The sequence below is a fragment of the Schistocerca americana genome, chromosome 5 (genome assembly GCF_021461395.2).
Source record: "Schistocerca americana isolate TAMUIC-IGC-003095 chromosome 5, iqSchAmer2.1, whole genome shotgun sequence".
Taxonomy (NCBI): Eukaryota; Metazoa; Arthropoda; class Insecta; order Orthoptera; family Acrididae; genus Schistocerca; species Schistocerca americana.
The window spans coordinates 228889280-228909849 of NC_060123.1; the positions used below are offsets into that span (position 1 = coordinate 228889280).

Here is a 20570-nt window from a genome sequence, read left to right on the forward strand (position 1 = left end):
GAACATTGCTTCATGTCTGATGGTCCTGGGGGGGGGGGAGGGGGGGGAGGAGGGTGCAATAATGGCTCGAGGCACCTTGTATTTGTGCCAATGCGGTGGTAGGGTTTGGCCTACATTCGCAAGTTGGCGGACATTCCCCCGATACTCGTCTAATTTGTGAAAAAGACTAGTTGCCTGGTATTTTATCTTCTCGGCGACGTAGGTTTCTTCAGTCAGCTCGTGTATTTCTCTCGTCCTGGCCCACCTTGGGGCGCCTAGGTTCCACTTCAAATATCTGTTTTGTAGTGGTTGCAAACTGCGTATATTAGAGCCACATGTTGTTCCCAAAGTCGTCGAGCTGGACGCAGGGAGGGTTGTATCGTTGCCCTATAAAGTTTTAATTTCGTTGATGAGTTTTGATTCCTGCGAGTGAAAAACGATGTGAGTGCCCGGATCATCAATTTTATATGTTGTATGTGTGGGGTAAAAGTCGTCCCTTTATCCAGTATCACTCCCAGGTATTTCGTCGTCGTAGTCCAGGGTACTGGCTGTCCACTGATGGTAAGTCGCGTCCTCTTTTCCGGCCGTTTCTTCGTAAACATTATTGCTGCAGTTTTCGTAGGGTTTAGGGTGATTTTATTGCTCTTGGCACTCTGTTGACAAGTTGTTCGATGTTCCTTCCAGAGGTTAGGAAGGCCGTGTCATCGGCGTACGGACTGGCGGTGACGTGTTGAATGGTGGGAATGTCGTTAATATACAAATTAAACAGGCATGGCGATATCACCGCTCCCTGTGGGATGCCAGCTGAGACAGTTTTCAGTGATAACTTCTTCCCATCTATTTGTACAAACAGACGCCCGTCCTGCACAAAACCATCAATCGGCTTGATCTAACAGTTGGGGAGATGGGTTTGATCGACTAGTTTGACTATAAGCTTGTCACGCCACACCCAATCATATGCCTTTTTGATATCTAGGAGAACCCCAACTGTGGAGTTTCGTCTACTCAGGTTGACTTTTATGGACTCTGGCATCTGAAGCTCTGCCGATAACCGTGGCTGGAAGCCAAATTGTTCGTGGCAGATGATGATATTTTCTTCCAGATGCTCTTTGAGATGCTGTAGCAGCACCTGTTCCAATATTTTGTCGAGTGTGAGCAACAGACTAATCGGGCGGTAGCTGTCTGGCAACGTTGGGTTTTTTCCTCTTTTTGGGAATACGGTAGTCTTCATCGTCTCCCAATTTGCAGGAAAGCAGCCCTTGAGTAAGCAGCTGTTGATAATTCGACTTAAGAGAACGATGGCCTTTCTCGGAAGATGCTTAAGTCGGCGTTGGTCACAGAATCCTTGGCAGGCACCGAGTTGTTCGTCTTCCTGTTGAGTTTTCTAATTTCAGCCGGAGTGCTAAGAACAGGCCTCTGTTGTTAGGAGAATTGGCGGAAGTCTGCGATTCGCTGCCGGAAACGGTCCTCTTCCCTTGCGTCCTCTGCATCCTGTGGAGGCGGAGTTGTCATGTGGTGTTCATATACGTCGGCATATAATTCAGCTTGGCCAAGCGAGTCGTATATGAGGCCATCAGGGCCGCGAGTTGCTCTCTTTGGCGGTCTCGATGAGCGTAGTGCCCTGACAAGTTGCCACTCTTCCCTAGTCTGGAGGAACATTTCGTTCATCTTTGTTTCCCAGAGATCTTGCCGCCATTCTTCAGCTCGGCGGCGTAGCTCCAGGGACAAACGAAACATCATCCGTCTATCTCCTGGATGTCTGTATCGTTGCCATCGTTTTCTGTGAGTATTCCGGCGATGCTTTCGTTGAGATGAGGAGGGACTGTTTCAAATTGATGCTCCTGACGAAAGATATCAGTTGCTGCGCGTCTTGGTGCTCGTTGAATTTTAGCTCTCAAAGCTGCCTCAGCGATTACAATTTCCGGAATTGTAGAGACGGCTTGGGTCGGTCGGGCGTTATTGTAACGGTATGTCCCAGTTAACAGCTCTGGAGCTTGGGGGTGGTATTGGGAGGCCGCCACCCTCGGGAAGTCCGAGAACTGGTAGATGATCAGATGACATGTCCTGGATGGTCCTGAGCTGTAGATTTGCAGCGGTATTTTTACAATCGCTATATCGAGAACGTCAGCCTCCTGGAGGGCGAACTCAGGGATGCGTGTTGGCTCCCGCGGGCCATAGATGGCGACTTCATCGTTCTGTAGATCGTATAGTAGCTGTCCCTTTCGGTTGGTCCTGCTTGAATGCCAAGCCCCATGTTTGCATTAAAGTCTCCTCCCAGCAAGACCACACTGAGTCGGTCGAAGACAGCAGAAGATCTCTGGCCACCAACTGTTTCTTGAGGCTAAGATACGCCGCAACCAGAGTTATGCTTCCTATTGCCGTGAAGATTGTGACCGAGGTGGCTTCCAGTGATTCCAGGGGCAGTAGATCCTCCTGATGTCACATGGTGTTTTTGACGAACACTGCAATTCCGCCACCTCGTTGTCCAGCCCGGTCGCCTTCTGGCTGTGAGCATTCCCTATTAAACGGCAGACACAGATGGCGCTCTGGTAGTTATGCCACTACGCTATCTGTTGATGGGTGACGTTGAAACCATTATCAGTACGTTTATTATCCCGCAGGAGGCATATACCGTCATTGGATCAAAATCGATGTTGTCTTTCCCGCTGTACTAATTTTTTTGCGGCAGTGTAAGCTACAGAATGTAATGAGCAAGATTTAAAACATAGACATGTTTATCAAACACACATTCGCAACCCACACGAGGGCGGGTACATACTTTGCCATTGTTCTGCATGTCTCTAATATAAGTTCAGCATCACTTCTCGTGTTCCTACATTTCTCCGGAATTTGAATTGATTTCCCCGAGGTCGGCCTCGATTCTTCTGTAAATAATTCCGATCAGTATTTTGCGATGATATTCATTACGTTACGCAACAAACCATTTATGTAACCATGTGACATGTCACACAGTAATTGAAGCACGTAAAGCTTTTTTGTGATTAAATTGCATAACCAGCATGGCTGAAAAAACGTGGAAAGCAAATAACACGCATCACACGGATTGGCTTAAACGGATGGCTCCGTGATTATGAGGTAGTTGTTTGGAAACGTAGTTGAACATGAGATGAAATGTTTTAATGTTGTGGCTAATGATCATAGGCCATCATTCCTTGGTTCACTAAAAGCTTTTCTACAAGTAAGTTACCCTTACCGCAGTCGGTTTCTCATGAGCCACGGCGCAGAATTCGCTATCTCGACAGCGCTATCTCAAACACAACGCTAGGAAACTGACAATTACATCTGACGTAGAATTCATGGCCTAACGCTTCTAATTATCCAAGTCATGGAATGCAGTATTACGACTGGTTCTCAACAAGCACAACATCAGTTGAGAGCACAATTAGATGTCCCGCCGTGACGTTGTGTACTAGTAGGTGGAAACACCTAAAACAGAAACGCGCATCGTATTAAACACCACGCTTTATCTGACAACCGACTAAGCGTTTTCTACAGGAACGTTCAACCGTACGCTACTACTGAACAAGTTACGATCGCAGCTAGCTGCTGACGAGTTTAATACATTTTATGACCGCTGTCTGCAGTATCTCATGAGTTTTTATCTACCCGAGGAAAAATGCAGCGTACGACGTATGTCTTAAGTCAGTCAGGTTTTCTTATATTTCTTTCATTGAAATACATTGGTCGTTCAAAACGGAGAGGTTTTTTTTTTAAGTCTAACGCGGAACTGGAAATACACACAGTCACCAAAAGACACTGTTTAGTCACAATATTACGGCCACCTGCTTGTGTTCAAAGTAACCGGCTGAGATCAACGTATGGTTTATTTGGAAATCATACGAGCCGCCATGAAATTCTAAAATTTCATAGCTTTCTTGAATATTATTACCTTTTACACATCAAAAGTAATTGTTGTATTTAGAGGTGCAAGCCCACGGCTTCTCTTAAGGGTATTTTTGAGCATATTCTGATGTTTCGTTACCAACGAATAACAGAAAAAGTAAGCGTAATGTTTATTTTTCGCTTCCATAAAAAGAGAAAAACATTCGATGACAAAGTATGATGGCTGGAATCGATGTTGCCATCATAAAATTGATTCAAATGAATACACTGATGCAACTCATATAGCCGAACTTCCCCTCGGCGCTTGATTGCCACACAAACTTCACCTTGAGGAGAAGCAGCTTCTTCTGACATATAGGCTCGTGACGTCATTGTTACAATGTCAACTAAGTCATACATCATTTAAACAAAATACCCGGGAAGAGTACCTTCCACACCACTAACGAACTGGAACATCAGTAAGTGTAACAGGTTTAAATAATGGAGACTCAAGGTCATTCTGCCCGCTCGGCTAGCCTTTGTCTAACGCGCTGCTTCCCGAGCGGGAAGGGGTGCCGCTCCCTGGCACGAATCCGCCCGGCGGATTAATGTCGAGGTCCGGTGTGCCGGCCAGTCTGTGGATGGTTTTTAAGGCGGTTTTCCATCTGACTCTTACACTAAGTCGGCGATTGCTGCGCAAACACTGTCTCCACGTACGCGTGCAACATAATTACTCTACCATGCAAACATATGGGGTTACACTCGTCTGGTATGAGACGTTTCCGGTGGGAGGGGGTGGGGGGTCCACTGGGGGCCGAACCGCACAATAACCCTGGCTTCGGTGTGGGACGGCGGTGGGGTGGGTGGACTGCTGTGGCCTGTTGTGAACCACTGAGGGCTACTGCGCGACGAAGCCTCCCTGTCGTTTCTAGGTCCCAGGTTTCATACACAATAGACACTAGGTCATTCTAAGGTTTCGGGTGGTGTTGAAGAACACAAACAGAGGCAAAAATAATTAAAGCTGCAAGCGACGAGCTAGTGGCTGTTAGAAAAGGCGCAGGATGAATGCAGCAGGTAAGAAAAAGAGAGACATTCAAATGGCTCTGAGCACTATGGGACTTAACTTCTGAGGTCATCAGTCCCCTAGAACTTAGAACTACTTAAACCTAACTAACCTAAGGACATCACACACATACATGCCCGAGACAGGATTCGAACCTGCGACCGTAGTAGTGTCGCGGTTCCGGACTGAAGCGCCTAGAACCCGATAATTACACTGAGTTGGTGTAACAGCTGACTGAAAATAGATATCAACACGTCATCACTGCAGGTTATTTATTCCATGTAGCCTCACATGCAGACGGATCATGAATTTTTTGAGCTGCTGGTAATGTAGGAACGTAATCAGAACATATGGCGCACTACAGTATATTCTTTTAACGACCCTAGCTAACAAAATTTCTCGATGTTCTGTATGTTTCTGCAGCCGGTGTATGTTCTGTATGTTTCTGCAGCCGGTGTCAAGTTCATTAACCTACTTCTGTGTTACCGGTAAGTAATGATACACGCCCAGCAGAAAGCTGAAGCAGGACAGCCGAAAAGTCCATTTTAGTATTTAAAGATGTTTGGGTACTGATACGGCGGTATATACTGAAGAAATTTAATGAAAACTTTCTCCAGGTGTGCTCCTGTTATCTTTCATTTAATCAACCTCCTGCAAGTTAACGCTGTTGTCCGTCATTCCACTGAGAAAGAATCCACGTGCATTGGTAAGGGCACACTCGAAAAATGTGGAAAGACATAAGATCAACAGCGGAAACGGGAGCAAGTTCTTGGGACCAAAGAACCGTCAGGGGTAAATGGAGTACAGGTTCTGGCAAAAGCTTTATGTGAGTACACTATTGTGTGGGGTCTGCAACACAAAATGACCAAACAGATGCAACACCATTTAGAAAGACTAGCTCCTGGACGTGTAACCTAAGAAAAAGAGTAACTTGGGTCACGTGAGTCAAAGCAGGGCATCGAAGTGGCACATAGCAGGAGAACCCGTCACTATCGCCCTCTGTGGACTGGTAGGGAGTTCTAGTTACTTTTGGATCGCCTATCTTGTTCTCGTGACAGTTCATTGGAGAAGACTGACACATACAGTACAATATACTTTGACATTTTACAGAACTACTTTCTTTTGATATGTATACCGAAGCTACTCTGCTGGGAAACAGGAGGAATAATGCCTCATTGTGGTTTCTTACCTTGATGGCCACCTCGAGCTCCTCTTCGCGCATGGCTGGTTGGCTTCCGTGCACTCAGCTCATCGCCGCACCTGGAACAATAAAAAGGGTGGAGTCAGTCCGACCACGCAGTAATACATGTGAGAGGACTTACAGTGAGTCCAAAAAGTATTCGTCAAGCTGCATATGTCTTACAAAACCAAGTCTGTGTAATATGCAAAGAAATGTATACAAAATCTAAAGAGCCAGTCATGCAAGAAGTACCCGGTAAGTCATTTTTATTGAAAAGCAAGGAAAGACATACATCCAAATCGACAGCAAGGTTAACAAAATAGAAAAGTAATACAAAAGGTAGTTCATACAGTATTCGTCCACCATGTGAACATGCCGAAATTCTGAGCGCAGTAATTCAACTATAACGCTGACCCAGGTCACACACGAGAGTTCTCCGTGCGCTGCCCCACTCTATCGCCTGTTGTGGTTCTGAACGGCGCCGATACAGTTCAATTAGCGCCATGGGCCGTAAGGGTAGTGAGGCGACGTTGATCGAAAGGAAACTTATTCTGCGCTTACATAATGAGTAAAAAACTTCCTATGAGCTTGCTAAAGTAGTCGGTAGACCAAGATCGACGGTTCAGTCGATAATAGATTGATTTTGGCAACAAAATCATTACGAAACCAACCACGCACCAGACGCCCTCACGCTTTGACTGATGCAGACGTGAGATTTATCATGAGGGAAATGAAGAAGAAACCCAAAATCAAAGCTCTTAAGTTGGCTGGGGAGTGAGAGTCTAGAGGAAAGAAGGTAAGTGCCAACACAATCAGAAATTCCTTCAAAACGTATGGGTATCATGGCCGGGTGGCGCGCAAGAAATTTTGGGTCAGTGAACAGAATCGAAAGAAACGTCTTCATTTTGCGATAGAATATAGATTCAAAAAGGAAGGCTTTTGGAATAGAGTAATATTTTCTGATGAGAGTAAATATAACGTACTCGGGTCGGATGGCAGGCAGATGGTGTGGCGAAAGATGAATGCGGAGATGTTGCCACGCAATCTTGTGCCAACGGTTAAACACAGTGGTGGCTCCCTGATGGTTCGGCACACAGTTTTAATCTGCCAGGAAGTTTCATATCAGCGCACACTCCACTGCAGAGTGAAAATTTCATTATAGACGAATACTTTTTATACTCACTGTATCCTTAGGACGTCTTTGCAACATGATATGGAGGAGAACTATGGGCGTTCATGCGTCACAGTATAAACTAACTGACCAACAGTATCCTGACACCCCTATGTAATGAGGAGTTGACCACTAGATGCCACGAAAGGCGGACCAGCCGATGTGAGCCGAGGCGGGGAGTATTCTGTTCTCAGAAGAGAAGCAGCAACGGCAGAATACGTCCACGATGGACGATGTGGCCTATTCTACACGTTATTTTAGATCTATGTGACGATGCTGTACTGAGTGTATTTATATGTTTTGACGATGCCATTACGGCCCTATCACTTTAGGACATGGTGTAGAAAATATCTGAGGATGGTCATTACCGACTGAAACCGGTCATCGTCAAAAGAATTGATATTGTGATCAAAGACCAGAATAAAAAACATTTGACAGTACTGGATCACTGTTCATATACGCGACTGTGTCGCAGCTGGTAAAACAGATTAATTTAGTCAAAAGTGTAGGTAATCCCAAACATTTTTGTTCTGAGTAGAGCAGTATTTTATTTTTGTAGGCATTTCAAGTCATAAATTGCACTTCATAATGTACTTCAGTACTGAGCTGCAGTTAAACAGTTTTCATTGATTATACAATCAGTAACTTTTGGTATTTAATTAGATTAGTTTTCGTTGTTTCAAATTAGTATTTCACCAAGTTCAAGATTTTGTTTCACAACACTGTTCACATGCGCAACACAGTCCCAACCAACAGTGAGTATTGTTCAGCAGTTGAATACGACAACTGAAGCACACGTTACACGGGGAGAAAGTTTTTGAAAAAAGAATATTCAGTATTATCATTTATAGACAAATTTTAATAGAAAGCTGACAGTGGTACAGTACGAAACACGATCCCGTGTGTAGGCAGAGTACGGATCGGCTCTCTCAAGCCCCGCTTCTGGGGCCAGTTCTGTCGCTGCCAGAGCTGTTTCACAAAGGAAGATATACGGGGCCATCTGCCCGCTGGTCAGGAAATGCACGACCGGCATCTGCAGCCGACTGGGCGGCCAGCAGCTAGCGGGCACTCGAGTGTGGGCTGCTGGGATGCAAATGGGATGCGTGGGCGACGCACGTAGAATAACCTCGCGTAGAACCTGCCCAGGCCGGCGGTCTGCGCGGTTCAACGAACTAAGCGCTGTGGACGCGCATTCCACAAGGCCTTCAAGCGATAGGCCGATGCGTTCAACTACACTACTGGCCATTAAAATTGCTACACCAAGAAGAAATGCAGATACTAAACGGGTATTCATTGGACAAATATATTATACTAGAACTGACATGTGAGAACATTTTCACGCAATTTGGGTGCATAGATCCTGAGAAATCAGTACCCAGAACAACCACCTCTGGCCGTAATAACGGCCTTGATACGTCTGGGCATTGAGTCAAACAGAGCTTGGATGGCGTGTTCAGGTACAGCTGCCCATGCAGCTTCAACACGGTACCACAAGTCATCAAGAGTAGTGACTGGCGTATTGTGACGAGCCAGTTACTCGGCCACCATTGACCAGACGTTTCCAATTAGTGAGAGATCTGGAGAATGTGCTGTCCAGGGCATCAGTCGAACATTTTCTGTATCCAGAAAGGCCCGTACAGGACCGGCAACATGCGGTCGTGCATTACCCTGCTGAAATGTAGGTTTTCGCATGGATGGAATGAAGGTAGAGCCACGGATCGGTTGAAGGTAGAGCCACGGATCGAATGAAGGTAGTACGGACAGTATGTAATTTTTTTCAAACCACAAAAAGGGTTGCAAAACGAAGCGTACGGGAATAGCACCACAACAGGGACCAGTTTGGTGGAGGAGTGTGGTTCACCCAGTTACAAGGGGTACGAGAAGACTCCAGGAATCAAGTTACATATTATTAAGGCAAGCCACGGAACTTTCATTGCATCCTACACTACGAAGTGATAAGACACAAACTACACTGAAGCGCCAAAGAAACTGGTATAGGCATGCGTATTCAAATACAGAGACATGTAAAGAGGCAGACAACAACTGTCTGACGCAGTTGTTAGATCGGTTACTGCTGCAACAATGGCAGGTTATAAAGATTTAAGTGGGTTTGAGCGTGCTATTATAGTCGGCGGACGAGCGATGGGACAAGCATCCCCGGGACGGCGATGAAGTGCGGATTTTCCTGTACGACGATTTCATGTGTGTACCGTGAATATCAAGAATCCGGTAAAACATCAAATCTCCGACATCTCTTCGGCAGGAAAAGATCCTGCAAGAATGGGACGAACGGCGATTGAAGAGAATCGTCCAACGTGATAGAAGTGTAACCCTTCCGCAAATTGCTGCAGATTTCAATTATGGGCCATCAACAAATGTCTGTGTGCGAACCATTCAAAGAAACATCATCGATATAGGCTTTCGGAGCCGAAGGCCCACTCGTGTACCCTTGATGACTGCTCGATACAAAGCTTCACTCCTCGCCTGAGCCCGTCAACACCCACACTGGACTGTTGATGACTGGAAATACACTACTGGAAATTGAAATAAGAACACCGTGAATTCATTGTCCCAGGAAGGGGAAACTTTATTGACGCATTCCTGGGGTCAGATACATCACATGATCACACTGACAGAACCACAGGCACATAGACACAGGCAACAGAGCATGCACAATTTCGGCACTAGTACAGTGTATATCCACCTTTCGCAGCAATGCAGGCTGCTATTCTCCCATGGAGACGATCGTAGAGATGCTGGATGTAGTCCTGTGGAACGGCTTGCCATGCCATTTCCACCTGGCGCCTCAGTTGGACCAGCGTTCGTGCTGGACGTGCAGACCGCGTGAGACGACGCTTCATCCAGTCCCAAACATGCTCAATGGGGGACAGATCCGGAGATCTTGCTGGCCAGGGTAGTTGACTTACACCTTCTAGAGCACGTTGGGTGGCACGGGATACATGCGGACGTGCATTGTCCTGTTGGAACAGCAAGTTCCCTTGCCGGTCTAGGAATGGTAGAACGATGGGTTCGATGACGGTTTGGATGTACCGTGCACTATTCAGTGTCCCCTCGACGATCACCAGTGGTGTACGGCCAGTGTAGGAGATCGCTCCCCACACCATGATGCTGGGTGTTGGCCCTGTGTGCCTCGGTCGTATGCAGTCCTGATTGTGGCGCTCACCTGCACGGCGCCAAACACATATACGACCATCATTGGCACCAAGGCAGAAGCGAATCTCATCGCTGAAGACGACACGTCTCCATTCGTCCCTCCATTCACGCCTGTCGCGACGCCACTGGAAGTGGGCTGCACGATGTTGGGGCGTGAGCGGAAGACGGCCTAACGGTGTGCGGGACCGTAGCCCAGCTTCATGGAGACGGTTGCGAATGGTCCTCGCCGATACCCCAGGAGCAACAGTGTCCCTAATTTGCTGGGAAGTGGCGGTGCGGTCCCCTACGGCACTGCGTAGGATCCTACGGTCTTGGCGTGCATCCGTGCGTCGCTGCGGTCCGGTCCCAGGTCGACGGGCACGTGCACCTTTCGCCGACCACTGGCGACAACATCGATGTACTGTGGAGACCTCACGCCCCACGTGTTGAGCAATTCGGCGGTACGTCCACCCGGCCTCCCGCATGCCCACTATACGCCCTCGCTCAAAGTCCGTCAACTGCACATACGGTTCACGTCCAAGCTATCGCGGCATGCTACCAGTGTTAAAGACTGCGATGGAGCTCCGTATGCCACGGCAAACTGGCTGACACTGACGGCGGCGGTGCACAAATGCTGCGCAGCTAGCGCCATTCGACGGCCAACACCGCGGTTCCTGGTGAGTCCGCTGTGCCGTGCGTGTGATCATTGCTTGTACAGCCCTCTCGCAGTGTCCGGAGCAAGTATGGTGGGTCTGACACACCGGTGTCAATGTGTTCTTTTTTCCATTTCCAGGAGTGTATGTTGCCTGGTCGGACGAGTCTCGTTTCAAATTGTATCGAGCGGATGGACATGTATGGTTATGGAGGCAACCTGATGAATCCATGGACCCTGCATGTCAGCAGGGGACTGTTCAAGCTGATGGAGGCTCTGTAATGGTGTGGACCGTGTGCAGTTGGAGTGATATAGGACCCTGATACGTCAACATACGACTCTTACAGGTGACATGCCCGTAAGCGTTCTGTCTGATCATCTGCATCCATTCATGTTCGTTGTTCATTCCAACGAACTTAGGCAATTCCAGCAGGACAATGCGACACCCCACACGTCCAGAATTGATACAGAGTGGGCCTCAGGAACATACTTCTGAGTTTAAACACTTACTCTGGCCACCAAACTCCCCAGACATGAACATTATTGAGCATATCTGGGATGCCTTGTAACGTGCTGTTCAGAAGAGATCTCCACACCCCGTGCTCTTGCAGATTTATCGACAGTCCTGCAGCATTCATGCTGTCAGTTCCCTCCAGCAGTATTTCAGACACTAGTCGAGTCCATGCCACGTCGTGTTGTGTTACTTCTGCGTGCTCGCGGGGGCCCTACACGATATTAGGTAGGTGTACCGGTTTCTTTGGCTCTTCAGTGTATTTTCAAATGGCTCTAAGCACTATGGGACTTAATATCTGAGGTCATCAGTCCGCTACACTTAGAATTACTTAAACCTATCTTACCTAAGAACATCACACACATCCAGGCCCGGGGCAGGATTCGACCCTGCGACCGTAGCAGCAGCGCGGTTCCGGACTGAAACGTCTAGAACCGCTCGGCTACATCGGCCCGGCAGTGTATTTTCAACATAGTCACTAAGTCCCTGTAAACAAGCGAAACGTTCTACCAATCGTTTAGCTCGTCGACGACAGAAATCAAGAGCTGGATTTCCCTGTCAGCACCATCCACGTCTGTGCTGCCTTCGTCAGATTGTTGGCACCACTTCAAAATGGTTCAAATGGCTCTGAGCACTATCGGACTCAACGTCTATGGTCATAAGTCCCCTAGAACTTAGAACTACGTAAACCTAACTAACCGAAGGACATCACACAACACCCAGTCATCACGAGGCAGAGAAAATCCCTGACCCCCCCGCAATCGAACCCGGGTACCCGGGCGCGGGAAGCGAGAACGCTACCGCACTACCACGAACTGCGGACGGCACCACTTCGCTACGGCCACATTGCAATCAGTCCACATATCGCTAGAATTTTACGGTGAAACTGTCTGGAACTGAGACATTTTGCCCACAAGAATCGTACTGCCCCGCGTATTTTAAGTTTGGAATACGTTTCCAGTTACCGAAGAGTACATTTCTAGTTGCTGCGCCATTTCACCCGCACACTGCGTTGCATCTGTTACCCGAACCGCAGCAGAACTGTGTCTGCAGGAAACCCGGAATATGTACTCTCTTCTGAAACGCGCCAGTCTCTTTGTGCAATGGTCTTAGCGTGAGACATGTGTAACTTACTTTCTGAAATCACCTCGTATATACCACTGAAATCATATTCACTGTAATGGAACGAATCGAATGAATGGTATTAACTGAATTCTTCGTCGGTGCTTGGCAGAACGTGGCAATGCTATTGACACATTTTCGTGATGTTTTGCAAATACTATTTTTTAAATCACGAACCGGCTTTCGGATTCTTGGACCATTGTCAAGTGATAGTTAAATATTACAAATGGTTCAAATGACTCAGAGCACTATGGGACTCAGCATCTGCGGTCATCAGTCCCCTAGAACTTTGAACTACTTAAACCTAACTCACCTAAGGACATCACAAACATCCATGCCCGAGGCAGGATTCGAACCTGCGACTGTAGCGATTGCGCGGTTCCAGACTGAAGCGCCTAGAACCTCTCGGTCACATCGGCCGGCTAAATATTGTACCCAAGATGAACTGACGTGCGACATACACATCTTTCACTTGATACGTAGTATGATGAGGTACAGAATGTTTACATCGGAAAGTATTACTTTTTTGTACAACTTTTTCATAGTATATAAAAATCATATATTTAGCAAAAAAATGAGAAAGTTAAATTGGCGCCTCTAATATTTGCATTACTGAAACTTAAATCAAAATAAGGAAAAATGAAATTTGTATCATCCACCTTTAAACTACGTTTTCTGACCCATGTATATTGGGTTTGTTTTTCTTGTTGCGACGAGTAGTATCACGTCTCACACTATTCGACACATCTTTTAGCACCTTCTATAAATGAGTCGATGGATAACATCGGGAACTCCGCGAGGGCCACTCGTTGACGAAGATATATACAGGTAAGTCGCAATGTAAGGCAGGAAGACCCGAAGAGCATCGACAGTTCGTGGACGAACTGGTACTTTATCTCCAAAATAAATAAGTTTAACGTGCTGCGGAGGAATAGGCATAAAGACCAATTATTGTTCCATTACACGATTGCCGATCAATAATGGAAAGAGTTAAGAGCGTCAGCAATTTAGAACAGTTCGTCTGAAGCTTTGTGAAGTGAACTACGACATAAAACTAATAGGTGAAGCAGATATTCAGACGGACTCACAGGAAGAATCCTATAGAAATGTAACTCATCCACGACAGTGGCAACTTAAAACGACCCTCGTTCGACCGATTCTTGTGTATTGCTCTGCAGTTTGGGCCCCTAACCAAGTAAAATTAACAGAGGACTTTGAAAAGATCAAAAGACGACCGTTGTGATTGGTCACAGCGTGAGTGACATGGAAATGCTCTTCCGTTAGGATGTAGAAAGGGTGAAGAAGGAGATGGATAGAAAGAGAGGGAAGGAGAAAGTTGAGAGGGAGAGGGAGATGGAGAGGGAAGTTGAGAGGGAGAGGGAAAGAGGAAGTTGAGAGGGAGAGGGGAGGAGGAGGTTGAGAGGGAGAGAGAAGGAGGAAGTTGAGAGGGAGAGAGAAGGAGGAAGTTGAGAGGGAGAGGGAAGGAGGAAGTTGAGAGGGAGAGGGAAGGAGGAAGTTGTGAGGGAGAGGGAAGGAGGGAGAGGGAGGACGGGAGATGAATAGAAAGAGAGTAGGGGGAGGTGGTGGACAGAGAGGGGGAAAGAGGAGGAGACGGACAGTGAGAGAGGGAGGAGGCGATGGACAAAGAGAAGATGGAGAAGGAGATTAGACCGTATCTTGAAATCAGCAATTGCAAAGCATTGACGAGTTCTCTAGTAATTAATATATAACTTATTAAAAAACAGGCTGACCATACTGGAATCATTGCTGATACTGGTTTATCATACTGACAATATTATTTATTAAAAAGGATCTTCGAAAGATAAACAAATGAATCAAATTGAACGAACCGAATGTAAACGGAGATGGCCTATCTCTGAAAAAAAATGTGCCTTGCGGTACAAGTGAGGATCTAGCTCGTTGATGCTAATGTGTAACTCGTTATCGAACGAACAAGTTATAATTTTGCTTTTAAAAGTGAAGTACATATTAAGGACCCCCGCACATTGCAGAGACACAACAGAGGAATGTGGTCTCAACAGGCCACTCCCGTACAAAATTAGCACCTTTTAGTTTGTAAAGTATGGATGTAGATGGAGATTTAGAAATGGATGTAAGCTGTGGGAGAAACCGCGCAACGAGGAGCAGTCAAACAACGCACTGCTAGAGTGACCTTGAGGCAGGCAACCACGGCTCAAGTTTCAGGACTGGCAGAGGTGCTGGCGGCGCGAAACGCAAACCAGCTGCATATCATCCCCCAGCGAGGATCTTAGACCGGTATTACACTATCAAATTTCTTTGTCAAAATTGATATGTCAAAGAAGTTTGATGGTGTCATGCGCACTTTCTCAAATCTCGTCTGTCGTCAAATAAATTTGATCAAATCTAGGGCCTCGCTGTAGATTCGAACATAAAAATCGCTTACCACGTGGAGTGCTAGCATCGCTGCAGCGTTCTATCATCTGTAGTGTGTTTATAAACATGGTTGGTAAATAGAATTGGTTTGTACCGTCAACTACAAAATTAATAGAGATGTATAAAGCTGATGAGGCGCTTTACAACGTGAGGCACCCTGAATACAAAAGTAGATTAAGAAGATTGGAGAGCTATAAAAATATTGCTGAGGTCATTAGCCGTGAGATACGTTTTCGGACACAAAATTTAATTGATTTGTCTATAAAATAAAAATAGTTCTTAATGCACATAAAGTGTATTGAACATTTATTTACCTTCAGGCATTGGTCCTTCAGTACTTTATAAATTGCTGCACACGTTTCAGGTATTATTTTCGTTAATGTACACTGTGGTATTCGAGTGCTGTACTGCAAGCTAGAGTAACTCTCCTGTACCAAGGAATCGGAGTGTTACAGTGAGCCTGTCTTCTGCAGATATAGCAGTTCTTAAGTGAGTATTGTGCTTTGTGATATAAGGATACACTTCATGAGCATATACGGAAATGTATGCTCATCCATTCTTAAGTAATTTATGTATGACTTGACGTCCTCCACTACAAGCTCACATAGCAAGTTTTGTTGAATGCTTTTATCGTCCCGTCGTAAAACACACGGCTTCACCCAGGTACGTTTCCTTTTTTTCCTCCCGCTTCTCTTCGACATATGCACACAGTGCAATTGTGGTACATGTAACTGCTGCCGTTAATAACAAGTTGTTGTTGTCAGCCATCTTGAACTTTGACGAAAAATATGATGACAGTGTAATACTGCTTTTTAGCACCACGTCAACGATCTTTGTCAAATAAATTTGACGAATATTTGATCATGTCTTTGATCAAATCTTTGACAAAGAAATTTGATAGTGTAATACCGGGCTTAGCGAGCAGCTATGACTGAGGTTAAATGCTCCGGTATGACTCAGTCGACTTGGTTCGTCATCGCCGGACCAAGCTGACGAGCAACGAGTTGTCAAGCTTAAACTCACCCTAACTTGGTTGAAAAACAGCTATATTACAAGCCGCGACCAACGGAGATGAATTATTCCAGTGAGGTCAATGAGTCACCAACAATCAGCAAACCACCGAGTGAAGACTGAATTTAATCTTGCAGTTATCCAAAGTAGCGCACATTTGCAGCTTTACGTAGTAAACAACATATGGAGTCAGCATATTCAAATGCAGCAGGATGTCGCTGCATCACGAGTCTATTATTTTCGTAAGCCCACGAATTTTTATCAATACTGACTCCAAACTGAATTAGAGGTAAGATTCTACCAGTAGCGGGTCGTAGGTATACATTCCGGGTGTTCACAAATTTTTAAATTCCGATAAATATGAGAGTCCAGAACTAATAGCATCTGCTGTATAACAGTTATGCTTATCAACAAATTTATACAACTTCAGCTGCTGTCAGTAATAATAATAATATGCGTAACTTGTCTGAAAAAAGGAATAATTGTTTGGTGGTGTTTTGTTTTGTTCACTTAAGCACAGTTTATGGCACGAACGAAAGAATGTTTAAGTTTTCGCTGCTATCCGTTTTGCATTTTTGTGTAAGTGGAAGTTTTCGTGCTTTTTTATGCTTTCGGACAAATGTACAAGATCCCTAATTCATGTATAAGTTAAAGAACTTACTTCTGGGCTTAAAATCAGGGATTCTTATGTTGCACCCACACAAAAACTTACGCGTATTATACACTTCTTTCTTATATCTTCACTTGCAGTCACTCTTAATTGATTTAGTTACTTTCTCAGACAATGGATCTGGTCTGAAATGCCCTAGTTTCTTTGCGGTTAACTTTTCCTGGTAATTTTCTTTTCTGTTGGCACATAATACAGGTTCCTATTGCCACTCCACAGGAAAGCCGATTCCTGCATAGTAGACAACCAACTGCGAACACAAACTGCCGTTTGAGGAATGATTAAATTCCAGTACTACTATCTGCCAACAAGGCCACTTGAGAAGAATACAAATGAGGCGCTGAGAGCCATAAGGGCCAAAATCAGGCCCTCTTCGATCCCCCATATTTAAGCGATAACAGAAAAACCAGTGAGACAACTTATCGTGGGTGTTCAGATATACAGTGAATCCAAGAAGTATTCGTCTAGCTGCATATCTCTTAGAAATCAAAATCTGTGTAACATGAAAAGAAATGTATACAAAATCTAAAGAGCCAGTCATGTAAGAAGTACCCGGTTTCGTTTTTCTTGAAAAGCAAGGAATGAAATACATCCCAATCGACAGCAAGGTTCACAAAATAGAAAAGGTAATACAAGAGCTGGTTCATATAGTATTCGTCCACCGTCAACGTATTCTGCGCTTACATAATGAGTGCAAATCTTCTTAAAAGATTGCTAAAGTAGTCGGTAGGCCTAGATCGACAATTCAGTCGACACTAGATCGATTTTGCGCAACAAAATCATTAAGAAACCAACCACGTACCTGACCCACTCACATTTTGACTGATACAGACGTGAGCTTTATCATGAGGGAAATGAAGAGGAAACCTAAAGTCAGCGCTCCTAAGTTGGCTGGGGAGTTAGAATCTAGCGGAAAGAAGGTATGTGCCAACACAATCAGAAATACCTTCAAAACGTATGGGTATCAAGGTCGGATAGCGCGCAAGAAATTTTGGGTCAGTGAACAGAATCGAAAGAAACGTCTTCATTTTGCGATGCAACATAGATTCAAAAAGGAAGACTTCTGGAGTAGAGTAATATTTTCTGATGAGAGTAAATATAACGTACTCGGGTCGGATGGCAGGCGAATGGTGTGGCGTAAGAAGAATGCGGAGATGTTGCCACACAATCTTTTGCCAACGGTTGAACACAGTGGTGGCTCCCTGATGGCGTGGGGCTGTATGAGTGCTGCAGGTGTTGGAAAATTACATTTCATAGAAGGTACAATGGATCACCAATACGTATATTAACATTTTAAAGGACAATCTGAATCCTAGCGCCGAAAAATTAGGTCTGCAAGGAAATTAAATCTTTCAACAAGATAACGACCCAAAGCATACGGCTCTAAATACAAGGCTGTGCCTCCTGTACAACTTAACACCCCTCCTCAGAGGCCAGACATTAATCCTACTGAACACCTTATGATAGTACTGGAAGATAGCATCAGGAGAAGACACATTTCTAACAAGAGAGACCTAAAAGAAGCACTTCAAGACGAATGGGACAAAATTCCAGCTTCTCTGACGGCAAACTTGGTCAAGTCGATGGCCAGACGACTACAAGCAGTAATAGCTGCAAACGGAAACCCGACTAAATATTATTTTTTTATAATTGGAATCATATTTTCAGATCTCAAATTAAAAAAAAAAAAATGAGTGGACGAATACTTTTTGAAGTAGCCCTTGAATAAATTCTCCATTTTGTCAAATTTGTTATTGCTGTGGATGTATTTATTTTCTTGTCCATCAATAAAAATGACTTACCAAGGTTCATTGCATACGACTGGATGTTCACATTTTATGTTTCCTTCCTTTCACGTGACATATACTTTTTTTTTTTTAATTACAACTAGACGAATACTTTTTGGACTCACTGTACGTGTGAGAGCAGGCATCGAACAAATTCGGAGACATGGTACTAGCATCGTTATAGGTCATATTGAAGTTAACAGAGATGCTAGTGGAGTTTAAATACAAAGTTTTGGTGTAAAATGGCACTGTTCTCGTGAAACCTTGTTAGGTAAATTTAAGGAAATTTTATTGAGATAAACTGTGGAGTAATTCTGCTCCCACCATTTTATATCTATGTAGAGTTGCGCTGTACCAAATCTACGGTTCTGTAGTTTTGGTAAACTACATAAATAACGTAGGGTATGGTAAGATTACCAGTAGTACTGGTAGAGTTGGTAAGGAAAAACATAAATGAATGTGTAAGAGAGAAAATAGGAGCCGGCGACTTCGCTTCGAGATTTTGTTTGTTTGGTTGCTTCTTTTGCACGTAATTCGAATCACACATCATTCAGTATTAGTACAATGTGTATCTTATATTCTTACAGAATATAAATTGCTTTTTATAGGTAATAAAAGTTAGTTGATCGCATGACTTCTGCGTTTTTATGCAAGCAAACCAATTACTTTTGATGCAAGTACAATTTACATTCAGTAACATAAAAAATATAATTATTGTTCTTATTTTGTACTCAACAGAACGTTCCTCTTCATGAACAAAGGCAAGTTTCCTTTTATTACAGATCACTGCGAAAGTTCTTTAAGAATAACAGGAACATGTTCTAAATAGGTTCGAACGAAGTAGTGAAGCGATGTTTGGTGCATTTTTGTTTTGTGGTTTTTTATTTTACCTTTTTGTTAAGGAAATTCCGTTATCTAGCGCTATATAATAAATCTGTATTGTTTTCGCCGGCCGGGGTGGCCGAGCGGTTCTAGGCGCTACAGTCTGGAACTGCGCGACCGATACGATAGCAGGTTCGAATCCTGCCTCGAGCATGGGTGTGTGTGATGTCCTTAGGTTAGGTTTAAGCAGTTCTAAATTCTAGGGGACTGATGACCTAAGATGTTAAGTCCCATTGTGCTCAGAGCCATTTGAACCATTTTGTATTGTTTTCTTTATTTTTACTACAGCGTCCCCCTTTCACAGGTTACAAATCAACAGTTTTCGAATAGAACTCGAATTAAACATTGAAAAATTCAGTTTTGCTACAAATACTGTTTATTCTTAACAAACAGACAGGAAGGTAAGTATGCAGAACAAAAATGTTCTGTAGGTTACCCGTCCCTTTATATACCCTCACTCAGTTTCTAGACGATTCATCGCTTCTGGTTTTTGGGGAAAATAGTAAGACACTGATCTCATACGTAAATAAAGCGATCGTTACGAGGTAACGCCCAATAGCTATGCGACACACCTAATGTACAGGTAACGCACGTTCGACCTTAACTGTCCAAAGTTACTTGGAAAATTACCGTAGTCTACGGTAGTTTTACTACTCTAATCTTACGTATGGATCATGTGACTAAGATAATAGGACGAGTACAGAGGCATACAGACTCGCTCTCCCTTGTTCCAGATGCGAATGGAATAGGACAGAAAATTGCCAATATTCGAACGAAGTACACTCCATCATGCTCTGCTCAATATCGCGCTGAGAATAAGTGCAGAAATTGATGCCCAGGGGAAGGATTTTTTCCTTTTGGCAACAGTGTCTCAGTAACTGACTCTACATTCTTCTTTGCACAGTGAGGCACTGTTTTACATGCGATTGGGACTGGATATTTTCCTAGAATACATTGTTTGTCTTTGTCCATATGAATGGGTTCTAACCAGTGAACTCAATACCAAACTGGAGGCATTATTCAAAAGCGTCCTCGCTTAGAAAATTGTGACGTTCTTAATGGAGCCGCCATATTAGACAGAGACATTCAAAGATAGTTGATTTTACGCTTGCGACTTCATAGTGATTATGTGTC

General features: G+C 44.6%; 1 protein-coding gene across 2 annotated transcripts in view; it reads right to left on the reverse strand.

The window, feature by feature from the left end:
• The window catches only part of LOC124615652 (ras-related protein Rab-23), a 468040-nt gene that overhangs the window by 411292 nt on the left and 36178 nt on the right, over nt 1-20570 (reverse strand). For both annotated transcript variants that reach the window (XM_047143666.1, XM_047143667.1), the window contains exon 2: nt 6075-6145. In XM_047143666.1, the coding sequence (XP_046999622.1) occupies nt 6075-6107 (33 nt within the window). In that variant the 5' untranslated portion in view covers nt 6108-6145. The remainder of the gene's footprint in view (nt 1-6074; nt 6146-20570) is intronic.